The sequence below is a fragment of the Chlorocebus sabaeus genome, chromosome X (genome assembly GCF_047675955.1).
Source record: "Chlorocebus sabaeus isolate Y175 chromosome X, mChlSab1.0.hap1, whole genome shotgun sequence".
NCBI classification, from domain to species: domain Eukaryota; kingdom Metazoa; phylum Chordata; class Mammalia; order Primates; family Cercopithecidae; genus Chlorocebus; species Chlorocebus sabaeus.
Genome location: NC_132933.1, coordinates 130,715,815 through 130,733,649, shown reverse-complemented (window position 1 = coordinate 130,733,649; position 17,835 = coordinate 130,715,815). Strand labels below are relative to the sequence as shown.

Here is a 17,835-nt window from a genome sequence, read left to right as displayed (position 1 = left end):
AGTTATAAAATTAGAACACAGCCTATATGTTCATATCCAGCAAATATAAATATAAATATCTACCTGAGTCTTATGAATATATGCCTTTAGATAAAAGGACATGAGAAACTCTTCCTGTACCGCAAGAATAACCCACTTTATAGCATGACTTGGGCCCAAATAATTTGATTTTTTCTTCTTTTGCCAAAATGTTTAATAGGTATGTAACATTGCTAATCCTGACAAACTGATATGATTTATTCACTCACTTGGCTGCCAGAAACCTCAGCATTTTCTAACTATCCTTAGTTTTTCTGGTTTAACCACATGTCCCACTTCAATGTAGGTCACTTTTTACTTATTTTGTTGCCATTATTTTTTATCAGGAGCCAATCCAAGGTCATTTTTATAAATAGTTACAGTATAAGTAATGAATTAATGAATATTTACTATTTATTGGTACATTGATTTATTTAACGTCTGTGTTTCTAGTAAAGTGACAATTGCCAGAAAGAAAAGTTTTAAGAGTCCCCCTGAGATTAAAGCCTATTTCTTCAGGGTTATCCACATAAATTATTAACAATGATTTCCATTTTTCACACAATTCCACTAATCAAGTGGTTACAACTCAAGAAAACTTGCCCTGTTCTAGAGCAATGGGAAGACTGGAAACATTTTAATCTCATGGTTTTTTCCAGATATTATAACTTATAAGTATATTAAAGAGGAAACCCTACTCAACATTATGCCTTTTCGTTAAGAATTTTATTAACATTAAATTAGTTTAAGGTTAATGCACATAATCAACCTTACTGATTTTTTTCTTTTTCCTTTCTTTCCTTTTTCAGAACTCTTAGCCTATAATTATTCCTCCTAGATATGTACTGTATTTTTAAACCATTCCTAGCTGTACCATGTTGACATCACCTATCTTAGAATGGACTAGGCTAACTTACTGAGTCATCTGATTTCCACTAACATTTGTGTTTGGTAGTAGGCTACAGTCATTCCGGAGACATTTGCTGTGAACCTTGTCCCCTAATATAAAGATGGATTTGCTACTGACCGATAAGTTCTATTCATGGATTCAGGCTTTGAATTATTAAATCAGAGTAGGTCTCTCTTTTCAAAAATGACTTCACCTAAAAAGGGTACCATGCATTTTTTTTTCCTTTTTCAGCTTTCATGTTAAATCTCATGATCATATCTGCACAACACCATATTTTCTATGAGTGAGTTTGTTAATATTTTCTCTTTATACTATTGGAATAACTTATCTGTTAGCATATATGTAAGATATTTGATTCAGTTTCAACTCTGCTAGGTACCAATTGAAGGTTTCAAAAAGCATAAATTGATCAACTTGTATTTACTGAGCATCTGCTATATTTTAATATTAAGTGTGAATGTGAGATATGGACTCATATCGTGAAAAATCACATCACATGAGATATGAAATCATAAAACAAAATTTTAAATTAGCAGAATACTTTTTTGTTTGCTTACATATTCATGATCTCATTTGATCTAAATCGTGGTTCCTGTTCTCAAAGCTTATGGGTCTTGTTAGGGAGACCAAATAAATATAAATGAAAAGACAACAATTAAACACACATATATGTATTATTCTGGTTTTAAGCCTCCCAGGAACTCAGAAAGGGAATTGAAAGTGTGGGTTTAAGTGTCTGGGATTCATGGGTATGAGGTGGGATTTGAGTTGCCTTGTGGGATTTCCTTATTATCAGGGACAAAGCTTTGAAGAAAACTACAACTGATAATGGGGCAAACTGACCCCTCCTTAAAGCAAGGTTGGCATATGTCCCTTCAAATGTGTTAATAGAACCATCATGACTCATTTATACAAAGTACAGAATTCTTACATCCATGTGACGGGAGGAAGGGTAAGGAGAGGGCAAGAGAAGAGCCCTCTCTTTAAAGTAAAGAGAGGGCTTTACTTTAACCATCTCATTAAAGCCAAGCCCTGGATGGAAGGGTAACAAGTGCCTATGCATATGTGACTTACCAATGTCTGCTGTCTGACGTAGAACACTATGGGCAAAATCCTGGGGTGCAAAGAATGAAAAAAGAAGAACCTGTTTTTAGATAATACTGGTTGAGGAAAAGAACTAAGAACTGCCCATAGATCAACCAAATGAACCATATTTTTATAGTGTGGTTCCATAAACTCTGAAATAAATGGTTTTTTTGTTTGTTTTGTTTTTGTTTTTGTTTTTGTTTTTTAAAAGACAGTCTTGCTCTGTCACCCAGGCTTGAGTGCAGTGGGGTGATCTCGGCTCACTGCAACCTCCACCTCCTGGGTTCAAGCGATTCTTGTGCCTCAGCCTCTCGAGTAGCTGGGATTATAGTTGCCCGCCACCATGCCTGGCTAATTTTTGTATTTTTAGTAGAGACAGGGTTTCACCATGTTGGCCAGGCTAGTCTTGAACTCCTGTCCTCAGATGATTCGCCCACCTTGACCTCCCAAAGTGCTGGAGATTACAGGTGGGAGCCATCGCGCCCTGCCCCTGAGATAAATAGATATTTAACAAAATGTTGCTTTGCCTAGAGGGCTCTTAGCCTGAATATGGCAGATTTTACCATAATAACACTTGAGTTAATTTTTATATGTTATATTTTGACCTTTGACTGGCTCTAAATATTTCCTACGGATAACTTCACCTTAAGACTTCCAGTTTAAGGGATTTCTATTAATGTTATATGCTGCCTGGTTGAGGTGTGAGGTCAAAGTTTAGTGAAGAAATACTGTTTCTCTCTTTTCTTGTTACTTTAAAATTACAGCAGGTTTTTGACTTGACTGAAGGCAATGTTATTGTGTGATGCTGTAGAGTAGTCTAAAGATAAAAATCAGAAGTGTTCAGTGATTTATCTTCCTAGTTCCAGCATGCTAAAATAATTATTTCTCTTATTTGCATTGACATGTCAACCAATGAAATTAATCACCTTCAAAGATTTTCCTTGTTCTTGAAGTCTGCTGGGGTAGTTCAACACCATTTTACAGAAAAATGTTATACAATAAATCTGTAAAGTCTGAAAAAAAAAAAAAAAAAAAAAAGAGAGAGAGGAAAAAAAAAGAAAAAGAAAAAAATTGAGAACCTGAGATGGGAGATGTTGTGGGGAGTGGAGGTGCCAGAGAAGACAAGGGCAAAGAGCAGCTGAGGCTCATGGGAAAACAAAAAGTGATTTACCCACGTTTTGACAAATGTGAGAGAGCCACAAAGAGAGTGAGTTACCGAAGTGTGGATTCAGGGAAGACAGAGGTGGTGGCGGCAGGGGAGGAGGTGGAAGAAAAGGCAGAGGAGGAAGGAAGTGGCATGTGAATAAACTATTTGTCATTTTTCACTCTGGCAATGGGCTGAAATCTTTTTTGCCTCTTTTTATTTTCATTTAGAATGCCAATCAACGGGTTGCAGACAAAGAACTTTGAAAACCTTTTCTTATTTATTTATTTAGAGACAGAGTCTTGCTCTGTTGCCCAGGCTGGAGTGCTGTGGTGCAATCTCGGCTCACTGCAACCTCTGCTTCCTGGGTTCAAGCGATTCTCCTGTCTCAGCCTCCCAAGTAGCTGAGGTTACAGGCATGTGCCACCATGCCTGGCTAATTTCTTTTTTTGTATTTAGTAGAGATGGGGTTTCACCATGTTGGTCAGGCTGGTCTCGAACTCCTGACCTCAGGTGATCCACCCGCCTCAGCATCCCAAAGTGCTGGAATTAAAGATGTGAGCCACTGTGCCTGCCCTGAAAATCTTTTCAAAATGCATTAAATGTTAATGAATTTGATAGCCATTTTAACGCCTAGGAGATGCTGGGCAGGGTGGGTCCTGTGAAACCAAGCTGCTTAGGGAGAAGTATCTAGAAACACTCAGCCCCATTTTAGTAATAACCACATACTCCATAAAAATGTCCCAAAGGGAACAGGAGCAAAATGACCTTAAGATTCATCATAGGAATCCAAAAATTCCAAAATTTGCCAAAGATCTTTTTGGCTTGGAGAGTGCTTTTTTTTTTGATGAATTAATTTATTTTAAAACATAATAAAATGTTTTGCTTTTGTATACCTTATCCCAAATAAATATTTTCTTTGGACATGTTCAATCTTTTTTTATTTATTGGGTGCTTTCTATTATTGCTACATCCTGGCCAGGGTATTGAGAGGGAACCTTTTATTGTCCTCTTTGTCCCTATCTGTATATATAGTAATCCCCCCTTATCTGAGACAGATACTTTACAAGACCCCGCCGCCCAGCCCAGTGGATGAGACTGGAGATAGTACCAAACTCTATGTATACTATGTTTTTTCTACACATATATAACTATCATAAAGTTTAATTTATAAAGTAGGCACAGTAAGAGATTAACACCAATAACTAATAATAAAATAGAACAGTTATAACGATATACTGTAATAAAAGTTATGTGAATGTGGTCTCTCTTTCTCTCAGAGTATCTTATGGTACTGAACTCATGCTTGTACTTCCTATGATCTGTCTGATAACCAAGATACCTAGCAAGTGACTATTGGGTGGGTATATACAGGATGGAGATGCTGGACAAATGAAGGGTGATTCACATCCTGGGCCAGACAGGTTGGGATGGTGTGAAACTTCATCACACTAATCAGAATGGTGTGCAATTTAAAACTTGTGAGTTGTTTATTTCTGAAATTTTCCATTTAATATTTTCAGACCACAGTTGCCCACAAGTAACTGAAACTATGGAAAGCAAAATCGTGAATAAGGGGCTACTACTGTACCTCTCTTCCTAGTAATATGTTCATGCTGCCAGGATGCACATAGCCATGTGTGAAGAAATGTAATTTTTTAGAGAAACCTCCCTTTAAGCAGAAGGTCTCAATCCTATTCCATGGAGAAAAGACCTACCTTTATACCAGGACTCTCAACCTTCTACATCTAATCTTAGATTCTTCTGCATGCCTGTCTATCATTTTAATCTTTTCTCCTCTCATAAGTCTCTGTCTCATGTGTAAGGTGAATCCTTCCATATAGTCTCTGGATCCCATCACCTCTTTTGCCCTCTGAGACACCCCTCATGGCTTTCTTTGTCCCATATTTTCAGTCTCTTCCTTTTCGCTGGATCCTTTCTATTGGTATTTAAACATAGTCAAATCTCGCAGCTGTTCAACAACAACAAAAACAGTAGGAGCAGCATCAGCAAGCATATGCACGAAATCTAAACTCCAAACCCTCAGACCCTTCCCTTAACCCTACATCTCCTTCTCTCCTATCTTTGCTTTTTCTCCTTCATAGACAAACTCAGTTAATTTGAGCAGACTTGTTGTCTTCGCTTCCCATACACTCTTCATCCCACTAGTTTGGCTTCTGTCCCCATCCCTCTTTTTCTTCCAGCTTTCTCAGTCTTATTGAATGGCGGTGGTTGCCCATACCCTTCTGAAGCCTAGGATTGAATCTGACTCTACTTTCCTCATTTTCCCACATAAAATGAATCACCTGTTTCCATTGGTTTCATCACTAAATCTCTCCTCTGAGTCCACCCACTTCTTTTCCTCCCCATTGCCCCTCCCTAATTTGGGAAGATATAATTTATTTTTCTCTGCAAACATGTTGGGCCAGCCAATGCATGTTGCTACATGGTGAGGTCCTAAAGACTTAGGGCCAGGCACAGTGGCTCATGCCTGTAATCCCAGCACTTCGGGAGGCTGAGGCGGGTGGATCATCTGAGTTCAGGGGTTAAAGACCAGCCTGGGCAATATGGTGAAATCCTGTCTCTACTAAAAATACACAAAAATTATCTGGCATGGTGGTGCATGTCTATGATCTCAGCTGCTTGGGAGGCTGAGGCAGGAGAATCGCTTGAACCTGGGAGGTGGAGGTTGCAGTGAGTAGTGAGCCAAGATCGCGCCACTGCACTCCAGCCTGAACAACAGAGTCAGACTCCGTCTCAAAAAAAAAAAAAAAAAAAAAAAAAAAAAAAAGACTTAGGCTTGCCAATAGGCAAAAGATCTAGTTCCTGGAGATTTCCTTGTCATTTTAGTATCCTCCTGATGTGGGTCTTCTGTTTGAAATGGTGACTTCTACATGTCTCAGTTGATTCCCTTTTACCCCCTGGCATTTCTCTCTGATTTTGGGAGGAATCCTCTGTTTCTACTAGAGGCTCTGAGCTCTCTACTGTTATTTTAGCTCTTTGTTCAGGTCCTGGCTTTGTTCCTCATTAGCTGTATAAGCTTGAGCAGATTATAGACTCCTTGATCCTTAGTTTCCTTATCTGTCAAATAAATGGTTTCCCCTGGTCCAGTGGGTCCCAGCCCTGACTGCACATTAGAATTACCTGGGGAGCTTTTTAAACCCTCCCAGTGCCCAGGCTGGACCTCAGAACAATGATACTAGCATCCCGATGCCCAGGTCTCAGGATTTTAAATTTTATTTAGAAATTTTTTTGTCAGTATTTTTTTTTTTTTTTTTTCATTTGAGATGGAGTCTTGCTCTGTCACCCAGACTGGAGTGCAGTGGTGCGATCTCGGCTCACTGCAACCTCCGCCTCCCAGATTCCAGCGATTCTCCTGCCTCAGCCTCCCAAGTAGCTGGAATTACAGGTGCCTACCACTACACCCAGCTATTTTTTTGTATTTTTAGTAGAGACAGGGTTTCACCCTGTTGGCCAGGCTGGTCTCGAACTCCTGACCTCAAGTGATTCGCCCGCCTTGGCCTCCCAAAGTGCTGGGATCACAGGCGTGAGTGACTATGCCCAGCTGTCGGTATTTTTTTAAAGTTCCTCCAAAGATTCTAATGGGCAGACAAAGTTAAGAACCACTGACTTAATGAGTTTTAAAGGACCTTTTGCTCTTTGCTCTTCTAACAGTTTGTGTTTTATCCCAAGTTGAAGTTTCTCTTCTTTTAATGTTTTTGCCAAGTTGGGAAGAAATAGCTGTGAAGCTCCTCCGACCCCCTTCCATCTGCTGTTTGTTCTTATTTACATATGATGGAACCCAGCCCACTGATTTATAGCTCTGGTTCCCTCACAACTGTTATTGAACTGAAAACATAGCTGAAAACTTATTAAACAGAAAAACATTATTTTAAGCTTAGTGCTGACTATTATAGAAGCAAGGAAACATTTCCACGTCTTTTCTTCTAGAATTAATGTTAACAATTGATTGACAACACCATACTCTCAAATGAAAAAGTTCATTCTGGGGCCAAACCCAGTATTTTTTCTTTCTTGGGTGTCCCGTTGAGAAAGCCAAAGCATCTCTGCAGGAGAACTGGATTTTGAGGGGTTCGTATCCATGAACAGGCAGGGCCTCCTCACACTGCTGCAGGTGGCCTCTAATGTGACATGTCAGTAGCTCCTTGCCTCTAGTCCTCTCTTTTGGTCCACAGACACTGGCAGCAAAGCCAGGCACACACATCTTCACTATGAGTGTGGCCTCACTGTTCAAATGCTTTGCAAGAGGTCTTTCAGAAGACCACCTTTCTGTAGCAGTCCCCTTTAGGCCTACCATTTTATTTCATTATTTTTTTAGAGACAAGGTTTCACTCTGTCACCCAGGCTGAAGTATAGTAGTACAATCATAGCTCACTGCAGCCTCAAACTCCTGAGCTCAAGTGATCTTCCTGCCTCAGCCTCCTGAGTTGCTAGGACTATAGGTGCAGGCACCACCATGCCCAGCCTTTTAAAAATAATTTTGTTTTTATAGAGATGAGGTCTTCTTGTGTTGCCCAGGCTGGTCTGGAACTCCTGGCCTCAAGTAATCCTCCCACTTCGGCCTCCCAAAGTCCTGAGATTATAGGGGTGAGTCACTGCTCCTGGCCTATACGAAATAACAAGACTTTTCTGAGCTGCCAAGGAGTAGAGAGGAGAGTAGGAAGATGATATAGCACAGCCGAACATTTATTTTAACCCACAGAACTAAATTTGGAAAGAACTGGGGTCCTGACATAAGTGTGATTCATATTGGTGAAGTGTCCTTTGGGGTGCTAACTCTCCCTGCCCGTTTCTCCGTGTTGACAGTTATCTCTTTCAACTGTTCGCTTTCTTCTGCAATACCTCTCTGAAATGCACAGCCCATGCCTTTGCCTGTCTCTCTCAGTCCTTTATTAAATGATTCCAATTAGTTAGTACTTTGATAAGGATGAACCAGCTTAGTAGCTACAGACAGGTAAGTTATTGGTTTGTCATAATCTATGGTGAATTCCTGTCCCTGTATACCTGTATAATTCATGTTACGGCTGGACCATCACATTATTCTCATGGAAAGAAATGGTTATCATCTTATTTATTTATTTATTTATTTATTTTTGGAGACAGGTCTTGCTTTGTTGCCCAGGCTGGAGTACAGTGGTGCGGTCATGGCTCACTACAACCTCTACCTCTTGGGCTCAAGCAATCCTCCCACCTCAGCTTCCTGAGTGGCTGGGACTACAGGCATTTGCCACTACACCCAGCTAATTTTTATATTTTTTGTAGAGATGGGATTTTGCCATGTTGCCCATGTTGGTCTTGAACCCCTGGGCCCAAGTGAAACGTTCACCTCAGCCTCAAAGTCCTGTGATTACAGGCTTGAGCCACCATGCCCAGCTAATTTTTATATTTTTGGTAGAGATGGGGTATCACCATGTTGCCTGTGCTGGTCTCGAACTCCTGGGCTCAAGTGATCCACCTGCCTTGGCCTCCCAAAGTGTTGGGATTACAGGCATGAGCCACCGTGCTGGGCCTGGTCAGTTATATTTTAGTGGTGGAAAAAAGGGAATTTTCCTGGAAAAAGAAGTGTTGCCAGAGCATGGAGTCAAGCTGAAGGAACCCCTTACTTACCATGTTGAGTATTGAGTCATTTCTCATGCAAGCCAATTTTGTTCCAGAAAACCTCGACTGAAGCTTCTTGGCTTTGACGTTTCCTCTTTGGGTATTTTCTTGTAGATGGAGGAATTGATTGAGGGCGTTCGCTGGGCCTTTATTGACATGCTAGAGAAAGAAAATGAATGGATGGATGCAGGAACGAAAAGGAAAGCCAAAGAAAAGGTAAGGATTCCTTTTGATGAAAACAATAAGACTTCTGGTTTAATGGATTTTCATGCTTGACATTGACTGTATAGTTGGTTTTGATATTGACTGAACTGTTGACTCTGAATGACCCCAGAGTTAGCTGTCTGCTTTTGGATGAATACATAGATTTTTTTTTTTTTTCACCAAGAGGTAAGAGAAAATAATATCGGAATTTTTTGAACTGCATTTTCAAATACCTTGTAATTCTGCCTTTCCTTTCTCCTAATTGCCATCTGTAAGAGGCACATGGCTTGCTGCCTGCTGAATTGTGTCATAAACCATCACTGGATATGGCAGAATGCAGAGCAGTGGGGAGTCACAGGGAGCAGCTGGAAGAAGAGCCCCTAAGACACCAAGAAGAAGAAAACCCATATTGGTCACATGTCCTTCTGCTCTGTGCATGATGCGTGCAAATGTCCTGGGGCGAATCCTTTCCTGTACCCAAGCATATCTCTTCCCTGACCCATCATTTGGCACAAATGACCCAAATAGTACACTTCTAGACTGCAGACCAGTGTTCTACCATTGCTCAGGACTACAAAAGTATTTCCTAATAGAAGTGGACACTTGCTGGGCCTTGTAAAATTTTCTGATACTGTGCAACACAATAAGGGATTAAAGGAGAAAAGTATTGACAGCCATGCTGTTTAAAAGTAGAAAACGGGCTGGGCGCACTGGCGCATGCCTGTAATCCCAGGACGTTGGGAGGCTGAGGCAGGTGGATCACTTGAGGTCAGGAGTTTGAGACCAGCCTGGCCAACATGGTGAAACCCCATCTCTACTAAAAATACAAAAAAATTAGTTGGGCGTGGTGGCGCATGCGTCTCTAGTCCCAGCTACTCTGGAGGCTGAGGCGGGAGAATTGCTTGAGCCTAGGAGGCAGAGGTTGCAGCGAGTTGAGATCGTGCCACTGCACTCCAGCCTGGGTGACAGAGTGAGACTCCGTCTCTGAATAAATGAATGAATGGGACGCATTTTGAATTGGAGAGATTCTGATAGAGCTGGAATTCAAGTGGGTAGAGCACACCTGCTAGACTCTTGATGGATGCTACTCTGCAGCTGAGAGATTCTGAAATGAGGAGCGTTTCTTGTATCTAGAGGTATTTTAGAAAGCTTCCTGAGTATAGCAATCACCTGGGTTGCCTGGACGCTCTGGCTTTCTGGGCCCCTTCCCAGCAAGGCCTGGGTTAATGGATCATGGATGCAGGCTGAACATCTGTCAGTTTAGCCAGTCTCCAGGTGATTGTTATCACTAGGCAGGTCTGGGGAAACACTGCTTGGAGTCATATTGAGTCATACTGAGCACAAATACTTCCGCCTTATGGTCAAGAAATAAAGGGGGCAGCATTCTGGGAATGCTTAACCTTGTTGAAATGAGAACACGTAGAGGTTTAGCAAGGATATTTTCTAGTGCTTTAAACTCATGGCACTGGAGATGGATAAACATTGCCATAGATAGTTTTGTCAACAGATGTGAAAAGGCTGTTTGTTCAGTGTTTATAATGAAGGAAGAACTGGGATGGTAGGTGGCAAGGCAGTGTTGGAGGAAGACAAAGAGTAGTTTTGATTTTTTGTTTCCCCTTCAAAAATCTGTCAAAGCTGTCTTCAGTCACATAAGGCACAAGCTGATGAAGGCAAGAGCACATGGGCTGTGATGGAAAACTCTCCAGATAGTGGACAACTTTCAACACCAACATATTGTTGTTTTATGAAGGCTTCATTTATTTGCTGAGCTAGCTTGTTACCACAAGCTAGCTGTGGAACAGGATGTGTCTTGCCCTGGGCAGTTGAGCTCTTAGTATTAAGGGCTCTTTATCCTCACCTGACCTCACGTGGACCGAATAGGTGCTTGCATGAATTAGTACAGGACCACCAGGGTGGAGGGTGGGGTGGAGTGTATGTGTATGTATGCGTGTTGGGGGTAACGTGTTGTGAATAGCTGGATGCCAGGGGAATGTTCTGGGAAGTCAGTTCTTTGAGCAGTATGGATTGCAGTTGCCTCAGGGAGTTCTTCTGAGTTGCATAAGGGAGTGGGTGCCTCACAGTTGGCCCTTCTCGGCAAGTGGCCCATGGGTCCTTCTTGAAGCAGGACTATTCTCAGTTCTTCTAATATTAGACATGTTCCTGTTTGCCTCCCGAGTTGCTCTCCAGTCTTCTATTTTATTTCAATGAGAGCTGTCAGTTTTTCTTCTAAAAGCGCTCTTTGAACACTCTACTTTCTTTGAGTTGAGTTCAACCTGCCAGGAACTCTGCTAGTTCCACGACAGGTACAAATATCAAAGGCAAATTAGATCTCACAAAGTTCCCCGACTATATCTTGCATTTCAGAGTTCAGAGAAGTTTCTTTAATGAAATGCAAGAAAGATGGATGTTGTCGAAGCAATTTCAGCAGTTCTCTGAAGTGTGTCCTTCCCGGGACCCCCAGAAGATACACATTTTTTTTTTTTTTTTCAAAATTAAATGAACATGCAGTTCTGAAAATGACCTCTGGGTGGAGCTCGTGGTACTCACAAAGAACACTTGCGGCATTGAAAGCTTTTATGCAGCTTTCTACTCCGGGGTTGTTTTTGAAAAAAAAAAAATTTTCTTGCCCTTTTTCTCTGCTGTCCTCGATTTGATTGCCTTTTAATAGTCAACAAGAAAGGAGAGACTCTGCCTAATAATTCCTTGAATCTTAGATGGAAATCTCTCACTATCTTAGGGCTTTGTCTTTCTGATACTGAGTAGCCCCTGCATTAAGAAAAGGATTTGCCTGCATTTGAAGTGGAGGTGAATAACTCGCCTGCTCTTCCTGGTATGACTTGGCACTGTTCTTTGGGCATGTGTTGTATGCAGTATATCACCCAGGCGGAAGATTTCTCATCAATAATAGTGCCCACACTGGGCCAATGCTGAGTCACTTGGCAACCCATTGGGAAAGCTGGAAAAATGTTCTGATTTGTGAAAGGGAGAAGCTTTTCTTGCCTTCACCATGAAGCTCTGGACCGCAGCTAATTGCAGAGCCTCCTAAGAAGTGTTAACCTCAGCATTCCATAGTGACCAACCTCCTGAACCGGGCAGGTACAGAAAGCTGCAGTGCTCTGAGGCCTAATACCTTGGCTTTTGTAGCAGTGACCTCGTCTCAAAATGGGTGTGTGGATGTGGCTTTGTCATACTCTTTGCTAGGGGTGATCACTGTAAAAGATAAATGAGGACGCCTCTGCTCCCGTGAAGGGTAAATTTGTTATCTGTGTCTCCCTGCCTTGTCCTGCTCATCTCTTAAGAGGTCATGATTGGTTTTTGTATTGTGAAACTGATGGTGTAGGTTTCAAGTGGAAATTCAGTATTGTGAAATAAGCACCCCCTGTTCCCTGCAAGCATGTGCTCTTATTGTAAATAAGCAGCACAGGACAGGGCATCTGTTATTTTTCTGGTGACCACAGCTGTTGAATGAGTGTCAGGTGATAAAATAATGATTTTAGGGGTGGCTTCTGGAGGATTTGCCCTTGCCAGAGTAGAAGAGGAGGATCTCAAGGTCGCTACATCAGGATTCTGACTGAGGCCTGGCAGGAGAGCGTCAGATCAGGAGGAGCAACTTCCTGAGCTTGGCTTATCTCCAGCTGGATTTGACTATATAACCAAAAGCTGGATCCCTTCGGGATTATTTGTTTCTTTGTGCTCTTTGCCCCTGGGACCTAAGTTTGTCAGGTCACATCCAAAGAAAAATAGCAGGATGGGACTCGCAGGGAGGTGGCATCCTAACGATGCTGTGAGGGAGTGGCCTTAACCTTGGCCACAGCAGGTGCAGAGAAGTCGGCTACATGGTCCTAAGTTTATTGGCATTTAACTCCCACACACGGGCTTTGAGTGAGGTGGGGAGAGTTTTCTTGCACAGGGCAAAACAGAGGTGTAGCTCACTTCTTTGGCTTTGTTTCTAAGCTCTACCAGGCCTACGTACTGGATTTCTCCCAGGTATTCAGTCAGGGCCCTGCCTATATCCCGAGCCTGGTGGTTCTCAAGGTGTGGTTCCAGACCAGTAGCAGCAGTGGTCCCTGGGAACTCATTAGAGATGCACATTTTTGCATCCCTGCCTGCTGAGCTCTGGGAGTAGGGCTCATTGTCTTGTGTTTTACCTGGTGATTCTGCTGCATGAAAAAGGTTGGGAACCCCTGCCTTGTCCTTACCACTTCACAGCACACCTGCCTGACTTCCAACTGCAGCCATCTGCATTTTGGCTAAGAGCATTCTCTCCCTGCTACAGCCTGCTTTGCTACTCATAAAGGGGGCCCAAAGGATGGGGAATGGCCACGCCTTCCTCAGAAGTCCTCACCCAACAGTTGATGGGAGTTGTTGTGTGTGGCCCCCGCTCCCTCATCCCTCTAGTGCATGTTCCACACGGGCTCTGGGAGCTTTTCCAGTGGGCTAGAGTTCTTATACTAGCTAAGATACTCGTTGCTGACTGCCTTTCTTTCTCTACATATTTCCTCTTTCTCCTACCAGTGTTTCTTTTGCTGCCCAAATGAACTGCTCGCACTTGAATCCTTGTCTTGGAGTCTGTTTCTGGGGGATTCCCAACTAGGACACAGCCCCTGGGGGTATACGCTTTCCTAATGCTAAGGCAACAGCAAATTTCACCGAGTCTGGTTACTAGCCCCGCTTCAGCAGGCTCAATGCCACAAACGTTTCTAGCACACCAACAGCATGCCAGGTGCCAAGCCAGGATTTGGACTCAGAGATGAGCAGCCGCAGTCCCTCTTCTGCGGGAGCCTTCAGGCTCCTAGGAGAGCACAGGAGGCCACGGATGCAGGGCTGACCTAGAGAAGTATTAGGTAATGTGACGGAGATGCAAAGTGGTCCTGGGAGTCTAGGGGAGGAGGCTTTTGCTGAGCCCAAACATGACATGTGAGGGCGCCTTACTTGGGAAGTACCTACTCTGCCCCTTTTTCTCTTCCTCTGTGTTGTTCCCACACCCTGTCTTGCAGCCTTGTGGCAAGTCTTCCTTTTCCCTCCTTACTAATCCCAACTCCGCATCTGGCTGTCACTTCCCCTTGGTACCTTCACTCCTGCTTCACCTCAGTGTGCATTTTGAATTGTTTTGTAGGAGAAAACAAAGGGAAGGGCTTTCATCAAACTGTCTTCTGACCTTTCCAGTTACAGATTCTAGTCCATTTGCATAACCGCTCAAGAATGCGGTCACCCTGCATCTGGCATCCACTCCAGGGCTCACCAGGGACAGTGACTGGTAGACCAACATGGAAACTGCGGGCTGTGGCTCCCTCCCATGTGCCACCTTCCCGAGCTTGTCCCTTCTCTCTGGCTCCATGTCTCTCAGTCTCTCTCACACACATGCAGGCGAAGATGGCGGCCTTCATACTTGTATCTCTTTCCTCTCACTGGCCTCAACAGGAAGTACAATATAGAGGTCAGGAGAATAGACAGGTGAGAGACTGCCTAGTTTCCAAGCCCAACTTCTACACCTTATTGGCTGTATGACCCTTGGGAAATTACTTAACTTCTTCCACCCTCAGTTTTCACGTCCGTAAACTGGGGAGATTGGTCCCTATCTCAGAAGATTTGTTATGAGGATTAAAAGAGCCAGTATGCCTAAAGTACTTAGAAGAATACCTGGAGCACGAGAAAGGCTCCCCCAGTTGTCAGCCATGGGGTCCAAACTGCTGTGCCTCTGGGAGGGGAGGATTTGGCTGGACCAGATGGTGAGAGGAGGGATATTTGTGGGCAGCCCCTGCTGAGAGGGTGTTGGAGGGGATGCATTGCTTTTCTCTGGATTTTGGATTTTGTGGTTTTGAACAAATTCAGTATTGTCATTGTGATATATATTTTAAACACAAAAGTAAATATCTGGTATAAGTGGGAGTTTGATGCATATATTTATTTATTTATTCGAGTTAAAGTCTTGCTCTGTTGCCCAGGTTGGAGTGCAGTGTTACAGTCGTAGCTCACTGCAGCCTTAAACTCCTGGGCTCAAGCGATCCACCCACCTTAGCCTCCTGAGTATCTGGAACTATAGGTGTGTGCCCCCACATCAAGCTAAGTGGCTTCTTTTAATTTTTTCTTGTAGAGATGGGATCTCACTATGTTGCCCAGGCTGGTCTCAAACTCTTGGCCTCAACTGATCCGCCAACTACAGCCTCCTCAAGTGCTGGGAGTACAGTGTGAGCCACTGCCACACCCAGCCAACAGATATTTATTAAAGGCATAGTACATGTGATATCTTATCGGAGTGAGTTTCCATGCTCTAGAGCCTCATGTAAATGTCATATAAGGGGATACTTTAGGTCATTCATTCTCACACTTGAGCATGCATCAGTACCATCTGAAGGGCTTGTTAAAACACCAATTGCCAGCCCCGCCCCTAGAATTTCTGATTCAGTAGGGCTGAGGTAGAGCCTGGATATTTGCATTTCTGACAAGTTCTCAGGCGATTCTGATGCTTCTGGTCTGGGGCCTGTGCTTTGAGAGCTCTAGGTGATTACAAGTGAAAATTTCCTTATGCCAAGCCTGTGTTAATAGAAGGGTATAATGTTCGTTAAGTTATTGTCTTACCTCTTACTGGAGTCCCCTTTTCACCATTTCTCACAGGTGGGTCCCCTGAGTGAGTACTAGGACACCCAGAATCCAGCCAGGCCACCTACTTTACCGTTGCTGTCTCTGCTAAAGAGCCCTTCTTGAGAGAGATCCAAAGGCTCGCTCTTGGTCATTTCTGCCCCTTGACTCCACATCTGTCCCCAGGAACTACCCAGGTTAAGTCTTCCACATAAAAGCCCTTCCAACATTTGAAGATGTTTAAATGTTTTCCTTTTTTCTTTATTTATTTTTTTCGAGACAGTCTTGCTCTGTGGCCCAGGCTAGAGTGCAGTGGTGCAATCTTGGCTCACTGCAACCCCTGTCTCCTGGGTTCAAGCGATTCTCCTGTCTCAGCCTCCCGAGTAGCTGGGACCACAGGTGTGCGCCACCGTGCCCGGCTAATTTTTGTATTTTTAGTAGAGATGGGGTTTTGCTATGTTGGCCAGGTTGGTCTTGAGTTCCTGACCTCAAGTAATCCACCTGCCTCAGCCTCCCAAAGTGCTGGGATTACAGGCGTGAGCCACCGCGCCCGGCTGTTTTTTTCTATTTCAGATACAACACCTTTAGTGTTTCTCATATTAAATTAACCAACATTACAGTCAGACTGGATGTTCTAAATGCTTCACAAATATTAGCTGCCTCAATGCCCTAATATCTGTGTGAGGTAGGTACTTTTTTTTTTTCTTTTTTAATACAGATGAGGAAACTGAAGCACAGAGAGGGTGAGCAAACTTACCCAAAGTCACACAGCTAGTAGGTAGAAGAGCTGGGATTCCCTCCCTAGTGGTCTGGTTTCACAGTCTGTGCTTTTATCTGCAATGTCAGTGGGTCTCAAAGTGTGGTCCCCAGCCCAGAAGCATTGCCATCACCTAGGACTAGCTAAAAATGCAGATTTTTGGCTCTATCCCACATCTATAGAATCAGTAACTCTGGAAGACGCCCCAGGAATCTATACTTTAATAAGTCCTGCTGGTGATTCTGATGCAGTCCAAGTATGAGAACCACTGCTCTAAGGTGTGGTTCTGATACCTCATCCTGCTGGCTGCTCTCCAGTTTTCAATATCTTTTTTAGAAGCTTAAGTTCAAGGCTGTACACAATATTCTGGGTATAGTGTAACTCACGCAGCACAATGGGAAATTATTACTGCCTTTGTCTTGCATACAAATTATATTAAGAAATCCAAGGTTTATATCATGACTATCTTTTCCCCTCAGCCATTCACTGTTGGCTCATAACGAATTTCTAGTCAGTTAATTTCTAGGTCTTTTTTTCCCCCTCATAGGAACTGTTGTTAAGCCCTGTTGCTCTAGTCCTAAACTTGACAGACAAACAAAAAAAAACCCTCATCCCAGAACTTCACATTTATTCTTATTAAAATCCATTCAGTTGTTTTGGTTCATGGCTCTGGCTTTCAAAAAATATATTTCTGGACCTCCTATATGTTTATTATTGTTTAAAAAATCTATACGCATTTAAAAAATCTGGAAAATAAAGTGCAACAGTAGAAAGACAAAAAAATGTTCTAGTTCCATTACCCAGACATAACCGCTGCTAACATTTTGATGTATCACCTTGACTTTTTTCCCATGCATAGGCTTTGAAAGGCATTCTTGAACAATGATGTTTATAAAAATTTGAGTTCTTCTTTTTTCTCTTAACATTTATTATAAACATTTCTTATATTATTGCATGTTCTTTATGCAAGAATATTCACTATTGGCTGGGCGTGGTGGCCCACACTTGTAATCCCAGCACTTTGGGAGGCCAAGGTGGGTGGATCACTTGAGGTCAGGAGTTGAAGACCAGCCTGGGCAACATGGTGAAACCCCGTCTCTACTAAAACCACAAAAAATTAGCCAAGTGTGGTGGCGGGCACCTGTAATCCCAGCTACTTGGGAGGCTGAAGTGGGAGAATCACTTGAACCTGGGAGACGGAGGTTGCAGTGAGTCGAGATTACGCCACTGTACTCCAACCTGGGTGACAGAGTGAGATTCTATCTCAAAAAACAAAACAAACAAAAAGAATATTCACTATTATTACATATTCTTCTAGTGGTGGCACAGGAGATACTACTTAAACATTTCTCTATAGTTGCATATTTAGGTTGTGTTGTTATAGCTATTACTATGATTAGCATCTTTTGCATAATGCCTTCTCCCTGAATTTAGGACTAATTCCTTAGAATGGCATCTCAGACGACCTTTAAAAATGTCACCTGTTTTATTCAGTGTATCAACTGCTGTTTCTATCTG

The 17,835-nt window shown here is 42.7% G+C and overlaps 1 protein-coding gene across 1 annotated transcript in view; it reads left to right on the top strand.

Annotated features, from left to right (window-relative positions):
* Positions 1-17,835, top strand: part of PHEX (phosphate regulating endopeptidase X-linked) — a 224,096-nt gene that overhangs the window by 95,705 nt on the left and 110,556 nt on the right. Inside the window, exon 12 of the mRNA XM_007991285.3 lies at positions 8,892-8,993. Within this exon, the coding sequence (XP_007989476.1) occupies positions 8,892-8,993 (102 nt within the window). The remainder of the gene's footprint in view (positions 1-8,891; positions 8,994-17,835) is intronic.